This window comes from Colossoma macropomum, unplaced genomic scaffold, assembly GCF_904425465.1.
Source record: "Colossoma macropomum unplaced genomic scaffold, Colossoma_macropomum, whole genome shotgun sequence".
NCBI classification, from domain to species: Eukaryota; Metazoa; Chordata; class Actinopteri; order Characiformes; family Serrasalmidae; genus Colossoma; species Colossoma macropomum.
In genome coordinates, this window is record NW_023494786.1 from 1 (window position 1) to 24,459 (window position 24,459).

A 24,459-nucleotide genomic window follows, 5' to 3' on the forward strand; every position below is an offset into this window, starting at 1 on the left:
TGTGGTGTTTCTGACCTTCTGTGAGTGTGTGTGTGTGTGTGTGTGTGTGTGTGTGTTTCTGACCTTCTGTGTGTGTGTGTGTGTGTGTGTGTTTCTGACCTTCTGTGTGTGTGTGTGTGTGTGTGTGTGTTTCTGACCTTCTGTGAGTGGTGTGTGTGTGTGTGTGTGTGTGTGTGTGTGTTTCTGACCTTCTGTGAGTGTGTGTGTGTGTGTGTGCTGTGTGTGTGTGTGTGTTTCTGACCTTCTGTGAGTGTGTGTGTGTGTGTGTGTGTGTGTTTCTGACCTTCTGTGAGTGTGTGTGTGTGTGTGTGTGTGTGTGTGTGTGTTTTCTGACCTTCTGTGTGTGTGTGTGTGTGTGTGTGTGTTTCTGACCTTCTGTGAGTGTGTGTGTGTGTGTGTGTGTGTGTGTGTGTGTTTCTGACCTTCTGTGAGTGTGAGTGTGTGTGTGTGTGTGTGTGTGTGTGTGTTTCTGACCTTCTGTGTGTGTGTGTGTGTGTTTCTGACCTTCTGTGTGTGTGTGTGTGTGTGTGTGTGTGTTTCTGACCTTCTGTGTGTGTGTGTGTGTGGTTTTCTGACCTTCTGTGTGTGTGTGTGTGTGTGTGTGTTTCTGACCTTCTGTGTGTGTGTGTGTGTTTCTGACCTTCTGTGTGTGTGTGTGTGTTTCTGACCTTCTGTGTGTGTGTGTGTGTGGTGTGTTTCTGACCTTCTGTGTGTGTGTGTGTGTGTGTTTTCTGACCTTCTGTGTGTGTGTGTGTGTGTTTCTGACCTTCTGTGTGTGTGTGTGTGTGTGTGTGTGTGTTTCTGACCTTCTGTGTGTGTGTGTGTGTTTCTGACCTTCTGTGTGTGTGTGTGTGTGTGTGTGTTTCTGACCTTCTGTGTGTGTGTGTGTGTGTGTGTTTCTGACCTTCTGTGTGTGTGTGTGTGTGTTTCTGACCTTCTGTGTGTGTGTGTGTGTGTGTGTGTGTTTCTGACCTTCTGTGTGTGTGTGTGTGTGTGTGTGTGTGTGTGTTTCTGACCTTCTGTGTGTGTGTGTTTCTGACCTTCTGTGTGTGTGTGTTTCTGACCTTCTGTGTGTGTGTGTGTGTTTCTGACCTTCTGTGTGTGTGTGTGTGTGTGTGTGTTTCTGACCTTCTGTGTGTGTGTGTGTGTGTGTTTCTGACCTTCTGTGTGTGTGTGTGTGTGTGTTTCTGACCTTCTGTGTGTGTGTGTGTGTGTGTGTTTCTGACCTTCTGTGTGTGTGTGTGTTTCTGACCTTCTGTGCATGTGTGTGTGTGTGTGTGTGTTTCTGACCTTCTGTGAGTGTGTGTGTGTGTGTGTGTGTGTGTGTTTCTGACCTTCTGTGAGTGTGTGTGTGTGTGTGTGTGTTTCTGACCTTCTGTGAGTGTGTGTGTGTGTGTGTTTCTGACCTTCTGTGTGTGTGTGTGTGTGTGTGTGTGTTTCTGACCTTCTGTGTGTGTGTGTGTGTGTGTGTGTGTGTTTCTGACCTTCTGTGAGTGTGTGTGTGTGTGTGTGTGTGTGTTTCTGACCTTCTGTGAGTGTGTGTGTGTGTTTCTGACCTTCTGTGTGTGTGTGTGTGTGTGTTTCTGACCTTCTGTGTGTGTGTGTGTGTGTGTGTGTTTCTGACCTTCTGTGTGTGTGTGTGTGTGTGTGTGTGTGTGTTTCTGACCTTCTGTGTGTGTGTGTGTGTGTGTTTCTGACCTTCTGTGTGTGTGTGTTTCTGACCTTCTGTGCATGTGTGTGTGTGTTTCTGACCTTCTGTGTGTGTGTGTGTGTTTCTGACCTTCTGTGTGTGTGTGTGTGTTTCTGACCTTCTGTGTGTGTGTGTGTGTGTGTGTGTGTGTGTGTGTGTGTGTGTTTCTGACCTTCTGTGTGTGTGTGTGTGTGTTTCTGACCTTCTGTGTGTGTGTGTTTCTGACCTTCTGTGTGTGTGTGTGTGTGTGTTTCTGACCTTCTGTGTGTGTGTGTGTGTGTGTGTGTGTGTTTCTGACCTTCTGTGTGTGTGTGTGTGTGTGTGTTTCTGACCTTCTGTGTGTGTGTGTGTGTGTGTGTGTATGTTTCTGACCTTCTGTGTGTGTGTGTGTGTGTGTGTGTGTGTGTTTCTGACCTTCTCTCTGTGTGTGTGTGTGTGTTTCTGACTTTCTGTGTGTGTGTGTGTGTGTGTGTGTGTGTGTGTGTGTGTTTCTGACCTTCTGTGTGTGTGTTTTGCGGATGTTGTGGAGCTGAGAGTCGAGCTGCAGTCTGAGCTGTTCCAGCTGAGTCGTATGAGAGGACAGCAGCCTCTCTCTCTCCTCCTGAAGAGCGCTCAGCAGACGCTCCCTCTGCATGCTCTCCTACAAACACACACACACACACACAGACATGTTTGTCTTGCTATACTTATGAGGACGTCCATAGGTTTCTATTGATTTTTGTGTTACTGTAGCTAAATAATACTACGCCTAAACCTAAACCTAACCCTAACCTCAGTATCCAAAAGGCAATTTTTCTGCTCTTTTAGTTTTCAAATAAAAAAAAAGTAATTGTGGTGAAAACAACACATGAAAACAAAAATTTTATATAGTCTATATAGTCTTCTATATAGACATGGGGTCCTCACAAGTATAGCAATACAAGAACACACACACAGGTTTGCATTTATGCGATATTTAACCCTCATCTTAACCTCATGAACCTGAAAGAAATAGCTTTTCTCTTTCAGTTTGTAAAGTTTTTCAATAGAGTCTGCATGTCTGGCTGCAGACATGCATCATCAGCCCCAGTGACGTCACGTGCACATGCACTCCCTGCCGCAACGGCAGATGCAGCCCAATGGCACGGTAACTTTTGGCTGCTGCTGCTTAGCGACATCATCACTTCATCCATTTTTCGTCCGTAACTCGGCTAGAGAGTTACATTTAATGCACCCCCTACTGGAAAAAGTCATAGAACCCATTAAAAGTGTCTGTTGGTCCTGGTGGTTTTCAGTAGTCGCTAATGGTGTTCTGTGTTTTCCTGATGGGTTGATATCACAGTGTGAACAATTCTGATCATCTAATCAGGTGTTTTGGGACGGATTCCACATACATTTGACCGTTTCCTAATGGCCTCTAACGGCAACCATCAAGCCAACTCCCTTGTGACTACGTAGTAACGGTTTCAGTGCCTACAGCGTCGTCTGCTTGGTGCTTTTCTACACTGTCACAATGTTGAGATGTAATTCCCGAGAAAGTTATGAACGTTGTCTGACAACTTTCTCGTTGGTTGTGACGACGTTGACGAGACAGCGAAAGTAACTGGTACCACGTTGACTGTATGTTGTCACAACCTCCTAGCATCCTTAATAAGTTCTATTTTAATCAATATTACAGTTTTTGATAACCGGTTCTGATCATCTTCAGCTTGAGTTTCAGCAGCCTGTTTGTTTTTTCTGCGAATAAACCCGACATTCATGTCTGATCGTCAGTTTTATTTTGAAAGTTTCCATATTTTATTACCTTATTATCGGTATGGCAACGTTAATATTTATTCAGTGTAGCTCTTGTTGCCCAGCAGTTTGTGTTTCTCTGTTTTTCCTCATAAAACTGACAGAGCTGCACTGACGTCATCAATAGCCTGGCGGTGCAGGTCAGGCTGAGAGTGCATGTCTGCAGCCGGACCTCCTCAAGTTTTTGTAAAACTTTTGTTAGTTCTGAAGGTTAAAACAGTTAAAACACACTCATAGTGTAGGTGTACCTCCTCCATGTGTGTGACTCTGATGGTGTGCAGTTGATGCCGGTGCTCCTCTTTGATTTGCTCCAGTTTCCTGTTGTGCTCCCTCTGCACTTCCTCCCTCACTTCCTGTAACACCTCAGAGAGCTGAAAGCATAAATAATGATTCAAATGAATAATGGTGGAGAGTTAGTTTAATGAACTATTTTTATTTACAATTAAAAGTATAAATTTAAAGGAGTGATGTGTATGAGAGGTATAATCGTGTGCACATGTTTGGACACCCCCCAACCCAACAACATGTAAAAATTAGTTTCTTTTCTACAGGGAACAAACTTAAATATTCTTTGCTGAGTTTAACATATTGGTTTAATAAAACAATAAAAACTGTGCTGTAACTTTTTGCACAGGCAGCATTTTATGTTATCTTTTTCCAAATGTGTTTAAATCAGTAAATAAACAGCATTTCTGTATTAAAGTGTGCAGAAGTGTGTTCTCTGTAGAGGATGTATTCACTTATTAAATCAAGAAAATATGCAATTTTACCAGGGGTGCACAAACTTTTGACTGTATATAGCGAAGCCATGTGCAACAAATTAAATGAATGAATACAGGAAGTATTACTGTTCCATGTATAAACATATTAGAAACATATAACTGAATTTAACTGAACTGAATCAGACCTGAATTAAACAGTATCAGTGCTGATGTGAATCATATCAGATCAAATGTTTAGTTACATTGTTTTAGTTTTAAAACATAAAATATGTATTAAGGTGTGTATCGTATAATTTGAAAGAGTGAGATTCACCCCATAAATCTGTGTTTTTGCTGGTTGGGATGGACTGGTGCCCAGTTAAAAGGTCCCCATCGTGTAGTGAACCTTTTCCAGAAGACATTGTGACGGTGGTCAGAGAGAACTGTCCGTGGTGCTGGAAAGTGGACGGTTATTGGAAGTTGTGCTGTGTTATCAGTTACTTTACCTCTCTCTGGTACTCAGACAGCTGCTGTTCAGGTCGAGGACTCCTCAGTTCTCTCTGTCGGTCGCTCGCTCTGCCCTGATAAACAAGATACACACAGATAGATATGATGAGGACCAGGAGCTTTCGGACCATGAGGACCAGGAGCACTCGGACCAGAGCACTCGGACCATGAGGACCAGGAGCACTCGGACCATGAGGACCAAGTGCATTGGGACGATGAGGACCAGGAGCACTCAGACCATGAGGACCAGGAGCATTGGGACCATTAGGACCAGGAGCACTCGGACCATGAGGACCAGGAGCACTCGGACTATGAGGACCAGGAGGATTGGGACCATGAGGACCAGGAGGCAGGATCTGAGCAGGACATCATGAGGACCAGGAGGATTGGGACCATGAGGACCAGGAGGATTGGGACAATGAGGACCAGGAGTACTCAGATCATGAGGACCAGGAGCATTGGGACGATGAGGACCAAGAGGATTGGGACCATGAGGACCAGGAGCACTCGGACCATGAGGACCAGGAGCATTGGGACCAGGAGGACCAGGAGCTTTGGGAATTAAGCCTCTGTTTAGAACGGTGGACTAAACTATATGTAGGAGCACTTTCTTATGACAGTACTCAGCTACTGTAAGGCGCACCCACTGCTGACAGAGGCATTCGGTTCTCCATAGAAAAGCACTGAGCAGAAGGATGTGAAGCTCTGGAGAAGACCCACACAAACCTTAGGTCACTCAGAAACCTACGTGAATGGTCAGAACCACAGACAGCAACGGTCAGAGAAGCCCAAACACTGAAACTGAACATACCCTTCTAGCCTTTGACCCAGCAGAAAGGCCTTTTTGGAAAGAAGTTTGTTCTGAAGTGGGATTGGGTCACCAGTGAGGTAGGCCGCAGTGCTGTGGACACTGTGTGACCCTTGACCCACAAGCACTGTATGTCCAAGACACCCCTTATAACGAGTGAAATGAATGGGCCGCTCTGGAGACTAAAGGCCAATTTATAGTCTAGGCAACAAAAAGAAACTGTGGTCGACAGATGTGGTTAAAGCTTGTATGACGATGCAGCTACTGAAACAGTGAAACTGCTCAGAACAGAAAACAGCTGCCGCAGTCAAACTGCATTAACAGTAGGATTTTAAGCTGCAGGGTCGCTACGGCAACCAGGAATGGCCTACTACTTCTTTTCTACACACTGCCAGATTTGCGGTTTTCCCAAAAATTCCAGGTAGTGAAAGCACAGTGCGGTGGGAAATTACACAGTCGCAGGTGCGTTTTCTGCTCTGACTACTTTTTAAAGTAATCGCAGTCGCAGAAAAAGGTTGGAAAATAAAAACAAATCGTCTTATGAATGTATAATGGCAGCGGAGAAGCAAGAAAGTAAACAAAGCTGCACACCGTGACCACAGCAACAACCCAGAACATGGAACATTGAGTTTAAAACAGTCCAAACAGAGTCTGCGCCCTTTCACATTTTTACATTTCCGCAATCTGCTACAAATTTTGTCTCTTTCCCGTCATTTTTTGTCAAGCAACGTTTGTCCCCTGGACTATAAACTGACCTTAAGGTCACCATGCCCAATGCCAAGCGTGGGCTAGTGGGCTATAAAGCCCCCCAAGATTGGGCTGTGGAGCACAACTAAGTTCTCTGCACCTCAACCTTTGGGATGAGTTGGAGTGATCCAGAACTGACCTTCCAACATCAGTACCTGACCTCACTAATGCTCAATCGAATCCTCACAGCAATGTTCCAACATCTAGTATAAAGCCTTCGAAGAAGAGTAGAGGCTTTTATCTCAACAAAAGAGGACAAACTACCTATTAGTACCCTTCATTTCAGAAGAAACGCTGGATGAGTTGGTGTCTACAAACTTCTGGACAGCTTGTTAAGCAACGGTTTGGCCAGGAATTAAACTTACACAGTGTAGTTGATCAGCTAAGACATGTTGGGCGGAAGTAAAAAAGTTTTTTCTTCAGTTTTGCACAGGCGCTACAAGGACAGTGTAGTTACCAAGTAACTGAAGCTTATACTCCACTAAGTAACACTGTGCAAACTGCACTCTTAAACCATCACAGCCTTGCTTGAGTGATACGCAAACGTCTTGGCTGATCGACATCTGGAGTACATTTGATTTTGGACCGAACCGAAAACTTTAGTCTCTAACCTCCAGTTTGAGCGAGTTTAACTGCTCCTCCTTCCTCTCCTGAAGCCGCTTCCTCTCAGCTTGAAGCTCCTCCTCTGACTCCGCCTTCAGCTTGTCCAGGTCCCGCCTCCTCTGCTCCTCCAGCCTCTCTCGCTCCGCCTGCAGTTCTGACCGCACCTCTCTCAAGCGCGCCTCGTTCTCCTCTCTACATGAACGTACATACAGAGAAACGAAGAATGCAGTAATATCTGAGGGACTTTAGAGCCTGCAGGGTTGTGTGAGTACATGAAGTAGGGTTAAGCTTCCAATGTTTTCCAATCTAATCTCCATCTTGAGATTCTGTAGCATACAGTACTTTACCACAGACAGGTTTGCTTGTAAGTGCGTTTCCCTTTAAACACTCGTGGGCCGAAGATGGACGAGGAAGGACAAATGGATTCCTTGAGCAGTAGCAATGAAGAAGTTATCAAGTTCTCTTTTAATCACTGCAACTAAAAGGCATTTTACAAAAGAAACAACATGAATACACTAGGATACACTTAGACTGCTCACTTAGACTGCTGGGAACCAGGATGTGCTGCGTTTTTATTTTTGGATGTTTGGTTGTTGTGGAGCTAGATATGCATATATATTATATATATATATTATATATATATTATATATATATATATATATATATATATTAGGGGTGGGAATCTTTAGGCACCTCACAATTCGTTTCGATTACGATTCAGAGGCTGCGATGCAATTATAAAACGATTATCGATGCATCTCGATGCATCTTTTTTCTCTATACATGATTTCTATCTTCCTGCTGTCTGAGGACTTCGTAGTTTTAAAGCAAAGTATTTGTAATGATCCATAATGTAAATGCATTACGGATCATTACAAATACTTTGCTTTATATATCTAAAATATCTTTTATTAATAAATCAAATGGAAGTGATGTGGCAAGTGAACTAGAAGGCTCTCATTCAGAGACGCTGCTGCCACTCATCTGCGATCAAATGCGCTGTTGCCCTGAAATAAGATCCAGTGGTGATGGGTGTCCACGCAGTACGTTACAGCCACCCTTTTGGTCTCGTTGTAGAGAGTGGGGGGGTGTTTTCAAGACTGGACGCTGAATCTCAGCTCCAAAGTGTGCGGCATAGCGCAAAAGCCCTGGTTCTCAACGACTGAGAACAGACAGCAGACAGCAGGTCACATAGCCCCGAGGTCTGGCCTCGCCAGTAGCGAACGAAAAAACAGATTAAGACGAACATTTGGAGACTTATTCGCATTTATAAGCAGCGCGGTTGGTTAAATCTGCTGAGAGACTGTCTTTCTCTAAAAAGTTGCGAAAAGGTCTGTTTTCTGTACATTCTGTGCGGCTAACGTAACTGGGTTTAACGGTAGCTAAGCTAACGCTAGCTAGGATAAAGGCACGAATCGCTTCTTTCCCCCAAAATCTCAACGGTTTGTTCCCGCGTTCATTTTTATTTCTTATTTATCTGTTCGCCTCTCATTAAAACGGCGTTTATATTTGCTGTGGCTTTTCAGTTTAGTCAGCCGCAGGCCGTTAGCGCTGAAGCTAAGCAGACAGACTGACAGCTCACGACTTCTTCGAATTTTCCCGTTCCACCTTAAATGGTGCAGCAGTTACATTCGGCGCCTAAGGCAGAATTTAAGGTGGAACAGGAAAATTTCTCGCTCCTCCACTTGTGTTTTTGTTGTGTATATATATATATATATATATATATATATAATGTATTTTTTTTGTACTATTTTGTTACTAAAACTATTTCAGATTTACTTTTATTGTTATAAATTCCACCATTAACCTACTAAAATAGGTTTACTGAAGTAGTGAAAATGGTTTTCTTTAAAACATATATATATAAATACCCTGATATGTAAGGTAACTGTTAAGAACTGTAGTTATATTGTGATATAAACTTTTGCCCGTACTGCCCACTGCTACTGTAAACAGTCGCTATGCTGTACTAAGGCGCTGACTGTCATCCCCCAGCCTTTCAGCTACAGTCTGACATGTATTTTCTATAACCTTTGCACTTTTACAGTCAGCTTGTTGCTGGACATATAAGCAAGATGAGCTGTTCTGCTACTATCACTTGTTTGGACTGAAACCATCCTAACACCTGTATTGTAAGAGTGTAACCGCTGTAGTTTCAAATTAATTTTATACAGTCGTATATTTCAAAACGTGGCTTCTATTATAAGTGAGTTTTGGGTCGTTGGGTTTTCTTTGTCACATTAAGAACAAGGAAAGGAAATTATTGTCAGTGGTAACTGATGGTTCACTACAGATGTGGCTCACCGATATTAGGTTGAAAGTATTGCTTTAAGCCCAATATATAATGTCCAATACATACATCACTTTCCTATCATCCTATTGGACAGGCTTGACTTGTGGCCCCACGGCCTTCAGCTGCTGGAGTTTGGTGAGCTGTGTGTATCCTGAGAGTGTGTCTCTCTCTCTCTCTCTCTCTCTCTCTCTCTCTCTCAGCGTCTGCTCTCTGAGCTGCTGGAGTTCGGTGAGCTGTGTGTACCTGAGAGTGTGTCTCTCTCTCTCTCTCTCTCTCTCAGCGTCTGCTCTCTGAGCTGCTGGAGTTCGGTGAGCTGTATGTACCTGAGAGTGTGTATCTGTGTCTCTCTCTCTCTCAGCGTCTGCTCTCTGAGCTGCTGGAGCTTGGTTTGCGTCTCCTGGTCCAGACGATCCTCCTCCTCCCTCCGCTCTCTCTGCAGCCTCTGCTTAAGAGCCCTGAAAAACAGTTTGCAACATACTCATATAATTTTACATGTCTCATACTCACATGCTTCATACACGGTGCTGTGCATACGTCCAGGAACACTCAGCATTAATTTAATTTCCAGTCAAAACAGTAATTACATATACGTTGCTGATTTCAGGAGATGTTTCTAAAGAGATATAAGATTAAATATAAGATTATCCATTTGCACAAAGCGGGAGAAAGTCAAAGGAAAGTAAGTGAATGTTAGCCCTAATCTAAGTAACCGAATTCCTTGGTCGACCAATTTTAACCCTTAGAAGTTGCAGGTATCGCTGATGGTATATGCTGTGGATACGCTCATCATCCAAAAAATAGTTGCACCCAGAAGGAATCAACCGACAGGACTGAAACTTGGTGGGTAGGTTTGACATCGTGAGACATGCAAATGATTCAAGTTTCATGCATGTGACGTAAACAAGGACGGCCTTATCGCTGCACCTGACTGACTTCCATTCGGACTCTGCTGTTGTGTCGGTAGCATAACTGGCCTTGGAGAAGAGTTCGAAAGCAGTTCGAGCAGTTCGGAGAGTTCGAGAGGGGTCGCACTGTAGGGCTCCGGAAGGCGGGATGGTCTTATCGACGTATTGTGTCCCATCCCGGTCGTGCAGATATTACCACAGCACGCTGTTGGCAGCAGTGGATAGAAGAAGGCACACACCAGCGACATGAAGGATCTGGGAGACCTAGACAAACCGACGGATTGTCAGATATGCGTGGAGCGACCGAACAGCCACGACTGTGGACATTCAACGAGCAGTGATGCCCTCTATTAATCATCCTGTTAGTGCCAGCACCTTTGGCAGACGGCCGCACGATGCAGGACTACATGCACGCAGACCTTTACGACGACTGCCCTTAACACCACGTCAGTGTCGCCAAAAACTGCAAGGGTGTCGTGCCAGACTGTCTTGGAGTGACTCAGAATGGTAGCGGAACACAAACACAAACTCACCTGAGCCTCTCCTCGTTCTCCTCCTTCATCCTTCGCTCCTCCTCCTCCTCCTCTCTCCTCAGCTCCTCTCGGAGGAGGCGCAGTCTCCTCTCTCGTTCCTCCACCGCTCTCCGTCTCTCCTCCTCTATCTGTCTCTCCGTCTCCTTCTCTTCCTCCCTCCTTCTCTCCTCCTGCTCTCTCTTCCGTTGCCGTCGTCTCTCCTGCTCCCTCTCCTTCTCCTCTTCTTCGCTGGCTTGCTCTCTGAGCAGACGCAAGGTAGATTTTTCTCTTTCTCCTCCAGTCCTCTTTCCCTCCTCCCCTCCTTTCTCCACCTCTGTACGCTTTCTCTCCTCCCTCTCCCTTTTCCTCTCCCTCTCCTCCTCGTCCTCCTCCTCCCTCTCTTTCTGTTGCCTTTTTCTTTTCTCCTCTGCTTCTTGCTTCCTTTTCTCCTCCTCTATCTTTTCCTCGTCCTCATCTTTAGCAGGAGCGCTTCTGGTTAACCTCCCGCGGGCCGTCTCCGGTCTGGGCCAGAAGGGGGCGCCGTTGCGGCTGCTGGTTTTGAGCCACTCCTGCTGCGGGCTGGAGGGTTTGGAGAGAGAGGAGGAGGACAGAGGGGAGGAAGGCTCGTCCAAGCGTGTGGTCCACAGGCGCCTGCTGCTGAGAGGAGAAATAAAAGGAGAAATCATTGCATTTTGCACCTGTTACAGTCGGAGCCCAGCTGAACTATCATGTTAATACCTTTACATTTAAACCTTTACATACTGGTAATACAGAGGCTGCACAACACATATTATATATATATATATTGTGAATTATGCGTTATATTTGTTTGTATACCTGCCCAATATTTTTTGTTTGTTTACTGTTATCGTGATTATTTTCGTTACTGATACTTATTTTCAGTACTTATACTGAAAAGGCCGTAATATTCAAATGAGCCCATTAACCAATCACTGTTTTTTTTGTGTGGCCAATCACAGTTCCAGTTTAGTGTTGCTGTTGGTCTTTTGAGTTCACTTAAATCACTTGAGTCAAAAAAAAACCAGGCAAATCTGATTCACCATTATGTTTTCAATATACTGCGAGGCATGTGTGAAAGTATAACTGCATGTACATCGATCAGGCATAACATTATGACCACCTCCTTGTTTCTGTGCTCATTGTCCATTTTATCAGCTCCACTTACTATATAGGTGCACTTTGTAGTTCTACAGTTACAGACTGTAGTCCATCTGTTTCTCTGATACTTCGTTAGCCCCCTTTTACCCTGTTCTTCTTTTTATTTTGAGGGTCTCATTTCATAGGGCAAGATTTCCACCACTACCCCTTGTAACTCAGTTCCAAGGGGTTAGGGTGACACTCGAAAACAAGGCGTAGGGGTAAAAAGAAGAAATGAGATTGGGCCTTGTTCTGTGTTGTGTGTAGCTGTTAGCCTGTTCGCTGTCACTGAGCCACTGTCTTGCGTAGTTTTTCTTCGATATTTCCTAGTCCTGATTTAGCAGCACAAACTGTAACAGGTCTCACGAGTCACAGCGCCCAATACAGCTGTGAGAACCATTTGGCTCTACAATTGGGAAAGACGCCACTGTGTAGCCAAATATTGGTGGGAAAGGAAATGAGTCAAACCTGACTGCTCTCAGATCCCCCTCCACATCACTGTCTTCCACTCTCTCGTCCTTCTTCTTTTCATCCTGAAGGAACAGTATGAAAAAGTTGAACACTTCCAGAGATTCAACACCTACAAGGCCTAACTGGGGTCTAACAGAAGTGGCTTTCTGAACTCATATGAGGCATAACAAAGGCAGCTGAACATGCATACAGCAGGTCATAAAGTACCTGAGAAAACATGTCTCTTAACAGACATGGTAAAACCAGCTGATGTGGCCTAGTATGTAGTCCAAGTAGGATGCAAATGGCTAATTTCAATATATGGATTAAGTCTTGATTTTCCTTTGTAGTCCAGGTTTAGGCCTAAACATGCATGTTGATGTGCAAAAACTGCCTATAGGTGCAGCCAGTTGGGGGCAGCATCTACAGCTGGAAAGGGATTCAGAGTATTAGAGAGTGAGCTGATGGTAAACTCACCAGTGTTGCTGAGGGCTCAGCTGGAGAAAGGTCTGTCAGGTCTAGAATGTTCTCCGAAAACTTGGAGCGGAAACCCATCTGATGTAACATGAGAAGATCCACCATTAATTACAACGAATAAAACAATAACATGGCAAGAACTGAAGCTGCGGGTCAGGAACACAGATAGCATGGTCAACAAACACATTTTAGCGTTGCTGATTTAGGCTTTGTTCACTCAGCAGGTAAAAGTGGCCCAAATCTGATCTTTTTCTTCATATGTGACTCAGATGTGTGTCAGTGTGAACAGATAAACAGACTGAGTCTGACATTTTCAATTCCGATTTGAGACGCTTTCATATGTGGTACTGAAATCCGATACGTATCCGACTCAGTCTGAAGAGCCAGATCGGAATTCATGCGACTTTTATGTCAATCCGACTCGACATTCGTCATAATTTCTCACTGCTGAGACTCATAAACATCTGGGCTGATGTTTGTGTACCAAAAAAAATTAGAAGGCACTTATCGCAACCGTTCCGTGTTCGAAGAGATTTCAAACGAAACAACCAAACGCGGCTTAAAGAAGTTTAAAGAATCCGAGGACACGAACCAAAGAAGTGACCGCGCCCTTTTTACGACGAGCTGAACACATTCTGGGTGATGAGCCCAGCTGTCAGTCAGTGAAGCTTCATGATGGCTCCAGTGACGCTGGCGAAGATGAAGCTGATCCCCCGGGAGCGACTGGCGTTCGTTGGCAGTCGTGATTGTTTACCTCTGGATGAGCCGCATGAAGCTCTGTTCTTTTGCGCGTGGGGTCCGTTTAGGAGCTGATCTGTTCAAACTAAAGTTGCATACAGATCACATTTAAAAGACACTGTGAACAGCCAAACAAAACAATCAGATTGGGTGAGAAAATCAGATTTGGGCCACTTTTACCTGCTGTGTGAACGCAGCCTTAGTGTTTTATTCTTATTTAACAAGCCTTAGATGTTATAATAGTAACCACTGTCCAGCAAGCTACAGCAATTGGTGCGCTTGGTGTAGCACAGATTAAAGTTTTTCCTTTATGATTTAATATTTTAGCTTATAATTACAGAACCGAACAGAAGCCAACAGGAAAATGACAGACAAGATTACCTTTAGGTCATCAGAACGGCAGGACACGTCTTCAATCTGCTCACTGGCCTCTGACTTCTGTAGAAGAAACGACACCGAATTACTTCTCAAACAGAAGCAGAAACTCTTCCTGTCCCTCAAACTCTGATCTTCTGGAATGCAGTCTAACGAAGCAGAGCAGCGCTTCTCTAACATGCAGCACAGCCACCAACTGTTTAAGAAGCGCCCTGACAGACACATGAAGCACAAACCACAAGCAAGCAGGACAAAGAAGACAGACAACAGACAGACAGACACACAGAACAACTAGAACCATACAGAGAGCAAACAGTAGAAACAGGAAAGCAGCAGATGACTTTCTAATATTTGAAGAACAGTCCAGTCCAGTTGTGTCGGTCCACTTAAGTAAGGCCTAGTCTGGTCCGTTTTGGCCTGGATCTCTCCAATAACGTCCAGTTTGGTCCAGTTCACTAAAGTCTGGTCAACTATCGGTCATTTACATCTTCTGAACCAAAGGGTCTCTATGGTACCCACTTGTTTGACCCATTGTTTCTGCAGTATTAAAGTTGTGATAAAGAATTTACACCGACGGAGAGGAACGGATGGAAGGATGAATGGAAAACCGGGATGGCTCGTGGGAGGGTTTGGCCAAACTTACACAATCTTCCCCTTAGCATAAACAGACAATCAGCCAAGACATGTTTGCCTCTTTAGTTTTAGACTGAAGCTACGAGGCAGATGTAGCTAAGAAGCAATGGAAGCTTATGTAGATCAATCAGGAGGAGCAAACCTCCAAACCAAGTAGCACTGCTCAAACTGACGTTATTATCCTTAAAAATGGACAAAAACATGTTGCATAGCTAAAAATGGTAGCCTGAGTCTTGTTTGTATGTTTGTCCACGTTTTAGATAACAGTAAGTCATACAGTGTCAGAACCACATAAGCAAGTCAGTCTGAGATTACCTGATAACTCAACACATGCATGCAGTTAGCAGCATGCTAACTCGTGTCGTATGCGCAGACCTGTCCTGATCATGAAATTTTACTCTGAATTGGCGTAGAAATAATCAATAACTTGTGTTTTCTTGTTTATTTCATGCTATTAAAGTACAAACTTAAACTGGCTGATATCTTGTTTTCCTAGTGGTCGATACTTTGGCTATGTTCACATTATAAGCCTCGTTGCTCAAATCCGATCTCTCAGACATGATGGTCCACACTCATTTAGGTAAGCGATTCAAATCTGTCATTAATGTGATGAACCGGCGTCCTGAAATGACCCTCATGAGCTCATCCTACTCAGTAACGTCATGTGAATGAATCACGTTCATCATCAGCACAAACTAACGAGCAGAACGAGCTTCGCTGAGAAGATAATTAACTCTGATCAGCTCTCAGCTTCATTATTAGAGCGAGACGAAGGAGAAAAAGGTGAGATGTGCTGCTTTTCCACCATTTACAGGCTTTAACGTCTGCTCGGCGCTGCTGCCATGGTAACGCTGAATGATGGTCACGCGCAGTGGGAAAAAAAAGCACATGAATTCCGATCTGAGCATCACATTAAGGTCACATGGCCACGAATCGGATACGTATCCGTTCTAGGACCACATATGAAAGTGGCTCAGGTCGGATTTGAAAAGATCAGATTTGTGTCCACACAGCCCTGAAAACATCAGATCTGAGTCACGTTAGGGCAAATAATCAGATTCATGCCACTTCAACCTGCTAACGTGAACGTAGCCTTAGTAGCTCCTGACAGTTCGAGCTCAAATAAACAAACATTACTCACTGTTACCCTCTAAAGGGTAACTTAGAGCTAAGTCAGAAATTAGAGCGTTTTTACCGTGTTCTTAACACCCACAATGCATCTCAATATGTGCATTTTCTGTTTCATTTACATGTATTTGCCTCAACTGAATGGATTAAAAACCACCTCTAATCTGATTATTACAGTGTGAACATATAATCATGAAAGCCAATCAGGTGGCTGTGTAATATTGTGTAAATATAAAACTGTGACAGTTTAATATAAGCTTCCATTACTTGTTAGCTATGTTAGTCCTAATAGAGTAGTACTGTTAGCAGTGAGTGGTATGGCCAAATATTTTATGTCAAGACATAATTAATATTCTGGCAATTCCGGTATAAATCACGGTATATCATTTCTTTCAAATAAAACCATTTCAGACGCTTAAGTAAACCTATTTTTGTAGGTTAAGTGCGGCTTTGGATTCTGGAACGTCCTTTTACTTTTTCATAAGAAACATTTTTGATAACCCAAGTAAATCTGAAATATTTTCATTGTGCAAAACAGAAAAGCAAAACTGAACCATGTGTAGATCAGCGGTATCCAATCTTAACCGCAAAGGGCTGGTGTGGCTGCAGGTTTTCACTCCAAACAAGCTGAAGCACACCTGATTCTACTTGATTAATCAGCTGGTCTCAGTCTTCAAACATTTCACCAGGTGACCTCCTGCTTTGTTGGAGTGAAAACCAGCAGCCACACTGGCCACCTGTGGATAAGACTGGACACGCCTGATACAGATACACCTACCAATACTGCTTTCATTAGGCCGAAAAACGGTGCCACATGCTGTTTCACGTCTGAACTTCAGGCTTTAGTTGGATTCTTATTCGGCTGCTTTTCGTTCAAATTTTTCGTTCTACCTTAACTGCAGCAACAGGTTGGGCACCTGTACAGGCACCTGAATGGAACTGCTCCATCATTTAAGGTGGAACGGGAAAGAGCCTTCAGCTCAAGTCATTTGTCTCATATGTGCATCAAACACTGTAAGGATCTGGAAAATATTGCAGTTATTTGTGCTTCTGGACCGGCTGATCCATGGCTTGTTCATGCACAAGGAGATAAAATAGAAGAGCAGCAATTGCTCTGGTGGCTCTGTTCCAGGCTAAGGCCAACCCCAAAAGACCAGCCGTTCCTTTACGTCCGCTGCCTCGTACAACGTAGACTACTTCAGGTGAGATGGATTGGACAGCAGGAGGTGGTCGAGGGTCTGCTGTGTTCTCGATTTTATAGGAAACGTGATTAGAACCTCCCAGACTCAGACACTCAGCTAAAGGGGATAACATTAGCGTGGTTTGCACTGTTCGTACCTGAGGAAGACTTTTCGACCAGCATACTGCCCACCGCTACCTCATAGCTCCGATGCAAAAACTAATGAAGCAAACTTCGGACCCCAAACATGTCTTGGCTGATCAACTACATCTACGTTCGTCTCATTAACAGGGAAATGGAAGAATGGATGAAGGGATGAGTGGGATAGCATAAGCATGGTTCTCACAGTGGGCTAGAGCAGCAGGTCAGCATTTTCTCCATCTAAAGAGCATGGAGGACAAGAGGAGGCATGTACACTATATGTCCAAAAGTTTGTAGACAGCGCTTCTTCTGAAATGAAGGGTATTAATATGGGAGTTTGCTGCAGTAACAGCCTCTACTCTTCTGGGAAGGCTTTACACTAGACGTTGGAACTCACTGACCATTAGTGAGGTCAGGTACTGATGTTGGAAGATCGGTTCTGGATCACAATTCATCCCAAAGGTATTGGATGGATCTCCATCACTCCAGAGAACGCAGTTCTGCTCCACAGCCCAATGCTGTTCCCCATGTAGCCCAGGCTTTCCACTGGGCACGGTGACCTTAGTCTCCAGACCGGCCCATTAATTTCACTCTTTTTAAGGGGTGTCTGGATACTTTTGGACATATAGTACATGTGGGTCAAGGGTCACACAGCGTCCACAGCACTGCGGCCTACCTCACTGGCGACCCGATCCCACTTCGGAACGACCTTCTTTCCGAGAAGGCCTTTCTGCAGGGATGAAGGCTGGAATTTCAACAGTTTTGGGCCTTTCAAAACGTTCAATCTCTTCATCCTCGCTCTCGGACGTTTTCTGACCGCTGCTGTCTGCATTTCTGACCATCTGTGTAGGTTTCTGAGTGGCTTTGAGGCGTCCTTTCCCTTCATCATTGCTCAAGTCTTCCTCTGCATCTCTCTTTTTCTCTTTTTCATCACCATCTGCTCCAGCCTTCTTCTCACCTCGATCACACTCTTCGTCTGAGCTTCTCACACATCTCTCCACCTCCTCTTCGCTCTTTTCTTCCTCTCTTTCCAGCCACTCCTCTATCTCGTCGCTCTCTTCCTTTTCTTTCTCACTTCCTTCCTTCCTTTCTTCCCGTTTATCCACAGGTACATCTTCACGCTCCTTGTGGATCTTTGTGAACCTCTCCACGACCTCCTCATCGCTCTCCTTCACCGTTTCCTCAGTTTGTCTCTCCACAGCTTCATCACTCCCTCTCTCTTCCTCCTGTTTGCTTTTTCCTCCAAACTGTGGAGGTATCTCTCTACCTCCTCCTCGGAGTCTTCACCTACTTTCGGTTCCTCATGGCTTCCCTTCTTTCTTTCCTTCCCTCCCTTCTCTTGAGAATCTTCAGCCCCAGACTCTTTTTGCTTTTGCTCAAATCTCTCGAGGATCTCATCACTGCCGTCTTTTTCCTGGTTTTCCGGTATTTTCTCATTTTCTGTCCTTCTTCCCTCCTTTATCTGCTCTTGCTCTCGTTTGCTCTTATCCTCCTCGTTGGAATCTTCAGCTCCAGAATCATTGTCTTCCCCGAATCTCTCAAGGATCTCCTCGCTCTCATCTTTTTCTGAGTTTTCCAGCGTTTTCCCATTTTCTGTCTTTCTTCCTTCCTTTATCTCCCCTTGTTCTCCCTTGCCTTTGCCATCTTCTTTGGAATCTTCAGCTCCAGACTCATCCTGACTTTCTCCAAATCTTTCGAGAATCTCATCACTCTCATCTTTTTCCGAGTTTTCCAGCATTTTCCCATTTTCTGTCTTTCTTCCTTCCTTTATCTCCTCTTGTTCTTCTTTGCTCTTATCCTTTTCTTTGGAATTTTCAGCTCCAGACTCATCCTGACTTTCTCCAAATCTCTCGAGGATCTCATCACTCTCATCTTTTTCCGAGTTTTCCGGCATTTCCCTATCTTTCTGCTTTTTTCCCCTGCTTTTTCTCCTCCTCTTCTTTGCTCTCATCCTCCTCCTTGGAATCTTCAACTCCAGACTCTTCCTGCTTTTCACAAAATCTCTCGAGGATCTCATCACTCTCGTCTTTTTCCGAGTTTTCCGGTATTTTCCCATCTTCTGTCTTTCTTTCTTCCTTTATCTCCTCTTGTTCTCCTTTGCTCTTATCCTCCTCTTTGGAATCTTCAGCTCCAGACTCATCCTTGTCTTCTCCAAATCTCTCAAGGATCTCATCACTCTCATCTTTTTCCGAGTTTTCTGGCATTTTCCCTTCTTCTGTCTTTCTTCCCTCCATTCTCTCCTCCTCTCGTGAATTTTCCCCTCTGTGCTCCTCTTTTTCTGCAAATCTTTCAACAATCTCGTCCTCATCACTGTCATTTCTCTCTGTGTATTTCCCTCCGTCTACTTCATCCCCCTCTCCTTCCTCAGAGTCCACGGTATTTCTCTCTTCCCCGATCTCCTCCAGTATCTCTTCATCACTGTCTTTCTTTTCTTCATCTACCTGTTCCTCCCCCTCCTCTGCTCCGGACTCCCTCTCGCCACTCGTTCGCTCGCTGTCTTCGCCTCCCTCCATTGCCTTATTGTCGCTTTTCTCTGTTTTCTCTTCCTTCTGTGATTTCCCATCTTCCGTCTCCTTCACGTCCTCTTCTTCCTCCCTCTCTCCGCTCTCCTCCTCCTCCAGCTCAGCACTATCTTTTCTCTCATCCCTTGTTTTTTCTTCATCGTCCTTCTCTTGATCGGGTAATTCGTCCTCTCTGCTGCTGGGAGGGAAAACATCAGCACTGCTGCAGTCTCTGCTGCCCCCTGGTGGCTTGGAGGAAATCTGGCGCCCACGCAGGGAATCCTTACACAGGAAAACATTGGGCGAGAAGGAGGAAAGTGCAGAAAGAGAAAAAGAGGGAGAAAAAGAGATATCCAGAACAAAAGGAGGTTGGAGGTTGGATTTAGAGTGGGATAAAAAGAGAGAAGAAAGGAGGTGAGGGAGATGGGAGGATGGGGGTGAGGAGTGTTGGAAGACAATCTGAGACGCAGACACAACAGGAGCAAATACACTCACGCATTTCAGAGACGGTGGAACCCATCGAGAAAAAGAACTGCAACATCATTAACAAACAAACACAGAGAAACAAGACACTGTCAGACCAAGAGATAGAAAGAGAAAAAAGGGGATGATAGTGGGTTGAAAAGAACAGACAGACAGACCAAATAACATAAAAAAACATGAACTAACAGAGAAGAAAGAGAAGAAAAAAAAATAGAGAAATAAAGCAGCGAGAGAGAGAAAGAGAGAGAAGTGGGGGGGGGTAGGGAAGAAAAAGAGAGTGAATAAGAAAGAAAACAAGAGGAGACAGACAGAGGAAGAAAGAGAGAAAGGAAAGTAGACAAGAAAGAAAGAGAAGAGGAAAGGAAAAAGAGTAGAAGGGATAGAGTGAAGGTGGCATGTGAGTGGGAGGGGAAAGAAAAGAAGGGAAGAGAGGATGAAAGATGAGGTGATAGAAGAGAAGGGGTGATACAAGAGAAGAGAAGAGAATCGAAGAGAAGAGAAGAGAAGAGGAGAGGAGAGGAGAGGACAGGAGAGATGAGGAGAGAAGAGAAGAGAAGAGGACAGACGAGAAGAGAAGAGAAGAGAAGAGAAGAGAAGAGAAGAGAAGAGATGAAAAGAGAAGAGAGAGAAGAGAAGAGATGAGAAGAGAAGAGCAGTGATGAGAAGTGGAGAGAAGAGAAGAGAAGAGAAGAGATGAGCAGAGAAGAGAAGAGGAGAGGAGAGGAGAGGAGAGGAGAGGACAGGAGAGATGAGGAGAGAAGAGAAGAGAAGAGAAGAGAAGAGAAGAGAAGAGATGAGAAGAGAAGAGAAGAGAAGAGATGAGAAGAGATGAGAAGAGAAGAGCAGTGATGAGAAATGGAGAGAAGAGAAGAGAAGAGAAGAGAAGAGATGAGCAGAGAAGAGAAGAGGAGAGAAGAGAAGAGAAGAGAAGAGAAGAGAAGAGAAGAGAAGAGAAGAGGAGAGGAGAGGAGAGAAGAGAAGAGAAGAGAAGAGAAGAGAAGAGGAGAGGAGAGGAGAGGAGAGAAGAGAAGAGAAGAGGAGAGGAGAGGAGAGAAGAGAAGAGAAGAGATGAGAAGAGAAGAGAAGAGATGAGAAGAGATGAGAAGAGAAGAGCAGTGATGAGAAATGGAGAGAAGAGAAGAGAAGAGAAGAGAAGAGATGAGCAGAGAAGAGAAGAGGAGAGAAGAGAAGAGAAGAGAAGAGAAGAGAAGAGAAGAGAAGAGAAGAGGAGAGGAGAGAAGAGAAGAGGAGAGGAGAGAAGAGAAGAGAAGAGAAGAGGAGAGTTCAGACAGCAAAGCAGTAGCAGTGACAGTAGGAGGAGAGGAAGATGAGGAGGAGAACACAGTGACAGCCTGAACTGAACGACAGGTTCCAACAACACAACACCTACAACAACCAGTCAGAGCCGTAAACAGGCAGAGGGTCAGTTACGGGGTGAGGAGCACACAGACACAGGAGTGAGACTCACTTCAGCACTTTAACCATCTTACACAGCGCGTCAGTCACAGGCTCTGCAGTACGACACGGGTTCTAACGCTCACTTAACTTTTCCTCATATCAGGATTAAAACTACAATCATTTAACTCTACTCTGCATTTTCTAATCTGTTTCTAATAAAGTGGCCAGTGAGTGGAAGAACAAGGTGGGTGTTTCTAATAAAGTGGCCAGTGAGTGGAAATACAAGGTGGGTGTTTCTAATAAAGTGGCCAGTGAGTGGAAGTACAAGGTGGGTGTTTCTAATAAAGTGGCCAGTGAGTGGAAGTACAAGGTGGGTGTTTCTAATAAAGTGGCCAGTGAGTGGAAGTACAAGGTGGGTGTTTCTAATAAAGTGGCCAGTGAGTGGAAATATAAGGTAAGTGTTTCTAATAAAGTGGCCAGTTAGTGGAAATACAAGGTGGGTGTTTCTAATAAAGTGGCCAGTGAGTGGAAATACAAGGTGGGTGTTTCTAATAAAGTGGCCAGTGAGTGGAAATACAAGGTGGGTGTTTCTAAGAAAGTGGCCAATTAGTGGAAATACGAGGTAGGTGTTTCTAATAAAGTGGCCAGTGAGTGGAAATACGAGGTAGGTGTTTCTAATAAAGCGGCCAGTGAGTGGAAATACAAGGTGGGTGTTTCTAATAAAGTGGCCAATTAGTGGAAATACGAGGTAGGTGTTTCTAATAAAGTGGCCAGTTAGCGGAAACACAAGGTGGGTGTTTCTAATAAAGTGGCCAGTCATTGGAGGCACAAGGTAGATGTTTCTAATAAAGTGGCCAGTGAGTGGAAGTACAAGGTGGGTGTTTCTAATAAAGTGGCCAGCTTGATATGACGATTGTGACAGTAACAGTAGTGACCATGAAGGTACCTGAGAAGGTGGTTCTGGACTGTGGTCTCCAGACAGAGCCAGATCCTGGAGCTCTGGTTCAGTTTTCTCCTCAGCAGGTCCAGTGCCACTCACCTCACTGTCCTGGACACACGGATGCAGCCCACAGACATACATGTACGTGCGCACACACACACACACACAGATGCATAGACATATACATATTCATGTGATGTGTTCCTACATGCTGCCCAGTGTGTCGGTACACTGCCCGTCGCAAGACTGAGGACACTGAATTGTTTTAATACAAATCGGCACATTTCGTCAACTCTAAGCTTAGGTGTCCAAGCAATGCTGTATTTCCTGTCTCACGAAGGTGGATCACTTTTCACCAGGATACGTCACCATGGCAACTTACACTGCACCCCTAACCTGCTCCAGGGCTGGTAAAGGTCTGACATGAACAGCTCTTGGACCAATCAGGGCAGAGCTTCTGACCAATCGGGGACTGACAAAGCTGGACGTCTCCAGTCTATTTTTTGTTTATTTGTTTGTTTATGACATTTGTGGCATGAACGACTTTTCAAACTTGCTTTTCTATGTTTACAGATCTCAACCTAGCAAAAACAACGTCATTTATACTCTAATTACTCTGTTTATGGCACCTCGATATCAGAGTAAACAGAGCGCCAAAAAGAAGCAGAGGATCAGGCTTATTTACGTCGATAGCTGATCCATTAAAATATGCAGGACAGTAACAACAAATAAGACATTTTCAGACATGTTACAAGCTAAAATGTACACTATATGGCCAAAAGTATGTGGACACCTGACCATCCCACCTATATGAGCTTGTTGGACGTCCCATTCCATCACGAGATAATTAAGTCGTGGCCATGATTTAGCAAGGCGCGGGAATGAGATCCTAATGTATGCCTATGACTTAGTAAGGCATGGGAACAAGATAATTAAGTCGTGGCCATGATTTAGCAAGGCGTGTAAACGAGATCCTAATGTATGCCTATAACTTAATAAGGTGTGGGAACAAGATCATGCCTTATTAAGCTGTGATTAAAGCTTAATTATCTCATTGTTACGCCTTACTAAGTCACAGCCATGCATTAGGATCTTGTTCCCATGCCTTGCTAAGTGGTGGCCACGACTTAATTATCTCATTCCCACACCTTACTAAGTCATAGCCACTTTATTTTTATTAACACGGGATGTCACCAGCAGAGCTCCGCACATTCCCTCTTTTTCACCCATTAAAAATATTCACTGCGTCCTCTCGTGGGCTCTGTAGCTTTATGATAACCAAACTTCTTATTAGTATTTTATTGAGTGAGCTAACAATTTCAAAAGAAGTCAGGGTGTCTCCAGACTTTTGACGGGTGGTCTCCGTGTTCAAGAGATGAACAAACCCGTTACCTCGTACTGCAGCCCTCCTCCTCCCAGAGCGTTCAGATCCAAATGCAGGTTCTGCAGCAGACGAGAAGAACCTCGTAGACTCTATTCAAACACATGAAGAGTGAACAAACATGATAATATTACTACTGTTCTGAATTATATCACCACATGCTTTTATGATGGTTATGGTCAGTTCTAGAACACTAAACAAACCACAGGGGCCAGAAAAAAGACAGATTTTGGTGATGCATAACTGCTGTGTCTGATCCACTCAGACCAGCACAACACACACTAACACACCACCACCACGTCAGTGTTACTGCAGTGCTGAGAATGATCCACCACCCAAATAGTACCTGCTCTGTGAGGGTCCATGGGGGTCCTGACCACTGAAGAACAGGGTAAAAGGGGGCTAACAAAGTATCAGAGAAACAGATGGACTACAGTCTGTAACTGTAGAACTACAAAGTGCACCTATATAGTAAGTGGAGCTGATAAAATGGACAGTGAGTGTAGAAACGAGGAGGTGGTCAGAATGTTATGCCTGATTGGTGTATAAACCCTGTAGTGAAAGTCTAACTCAGTAGATTATCACAGCTCACTGCAGTGCATCTGAACCTAAAGCTGTTTATGTTATTTAGACATACCTCATGAACAGAATCCCTTTCCTGCTCTTCCTCCTCCACTTCATCGTCCTCCTGGTCTGAGTGAAATATGGGCGGAGACAGAGACAGCCTCTCGTCTGGTCGGCCTCTCAGTAAGCTGGAGCTCACACCGGACACGCCCTGATGCGCGCACACACACACACACACACACACACACACACACACACACACACACAGACACACAGACACACAGACACACACACACACACAGACACACACACACACACACAGACACAAACTCCTTTACACCTCAGTCAAAACCGCTCACTACTGCTCACACAG

At 44.5% G+C, this 24,459-nt stretch overlaps 1 protein-coding gene across 1 annotated transcript in view; it reads right to left on the bottom strand.

The window, feature by feature from the left end:
• Positions 1-2,181: 2,181 nt before the first annotated feature.
• The window catches only part of LOC118797774 (centrosomal protein of 164 kDa-like), a gene marked incomplete at its 3' end in the record, with an annotated part of 32,321 nt that continues 10,043 nt past the window's right edge, over positions 2,182-24,459 (bottom strand). Inside the window, exons 6-17 of the mRNA XM_036557038.1 lie at positions 24,160-24,297; positions 23,534-23,614; positions 22,148-22,249; positions 13,744-13,800; positions 12,625-12,702; positions 12,166-12,230; positions 10,561-11,196; positions 9,446-9,577; positions 6,838-7,021; positions 4,671-4,745; positions 3,712-3,834; positions 2,182-2,330 (exon numbers count right to left, since the gene is read on the bottom strand). Coding sequence (XP_036412931.1) covers positions 2,182-2,330; positions 3,712-3,834; positions 4,671-4,745; positions 6,838-7,021; positions 9,446-9,577; positions 10,561-11,196; positions 12,166-12,230; positions 12,625-12,702; positions 13,744-13,800; positions 22,148-22,249; positions 23,534-23,614; positions 24,160-24,297 — 1,820 coding nt within the window. The remainder of the gene's footprint in view (positions 2,331-3,711; positions 3,835-4,670; positions 4,746-6,837; positions 7,022-9,445; positions 9,578-10,560; positions 11,197-12,165; positions 12,231-12,624; positions 12,703-13,743; positions 13,801-22,147; positions 22,250-23,533; positions 23,615-24,159; positions 24,298-24,459) is intronic.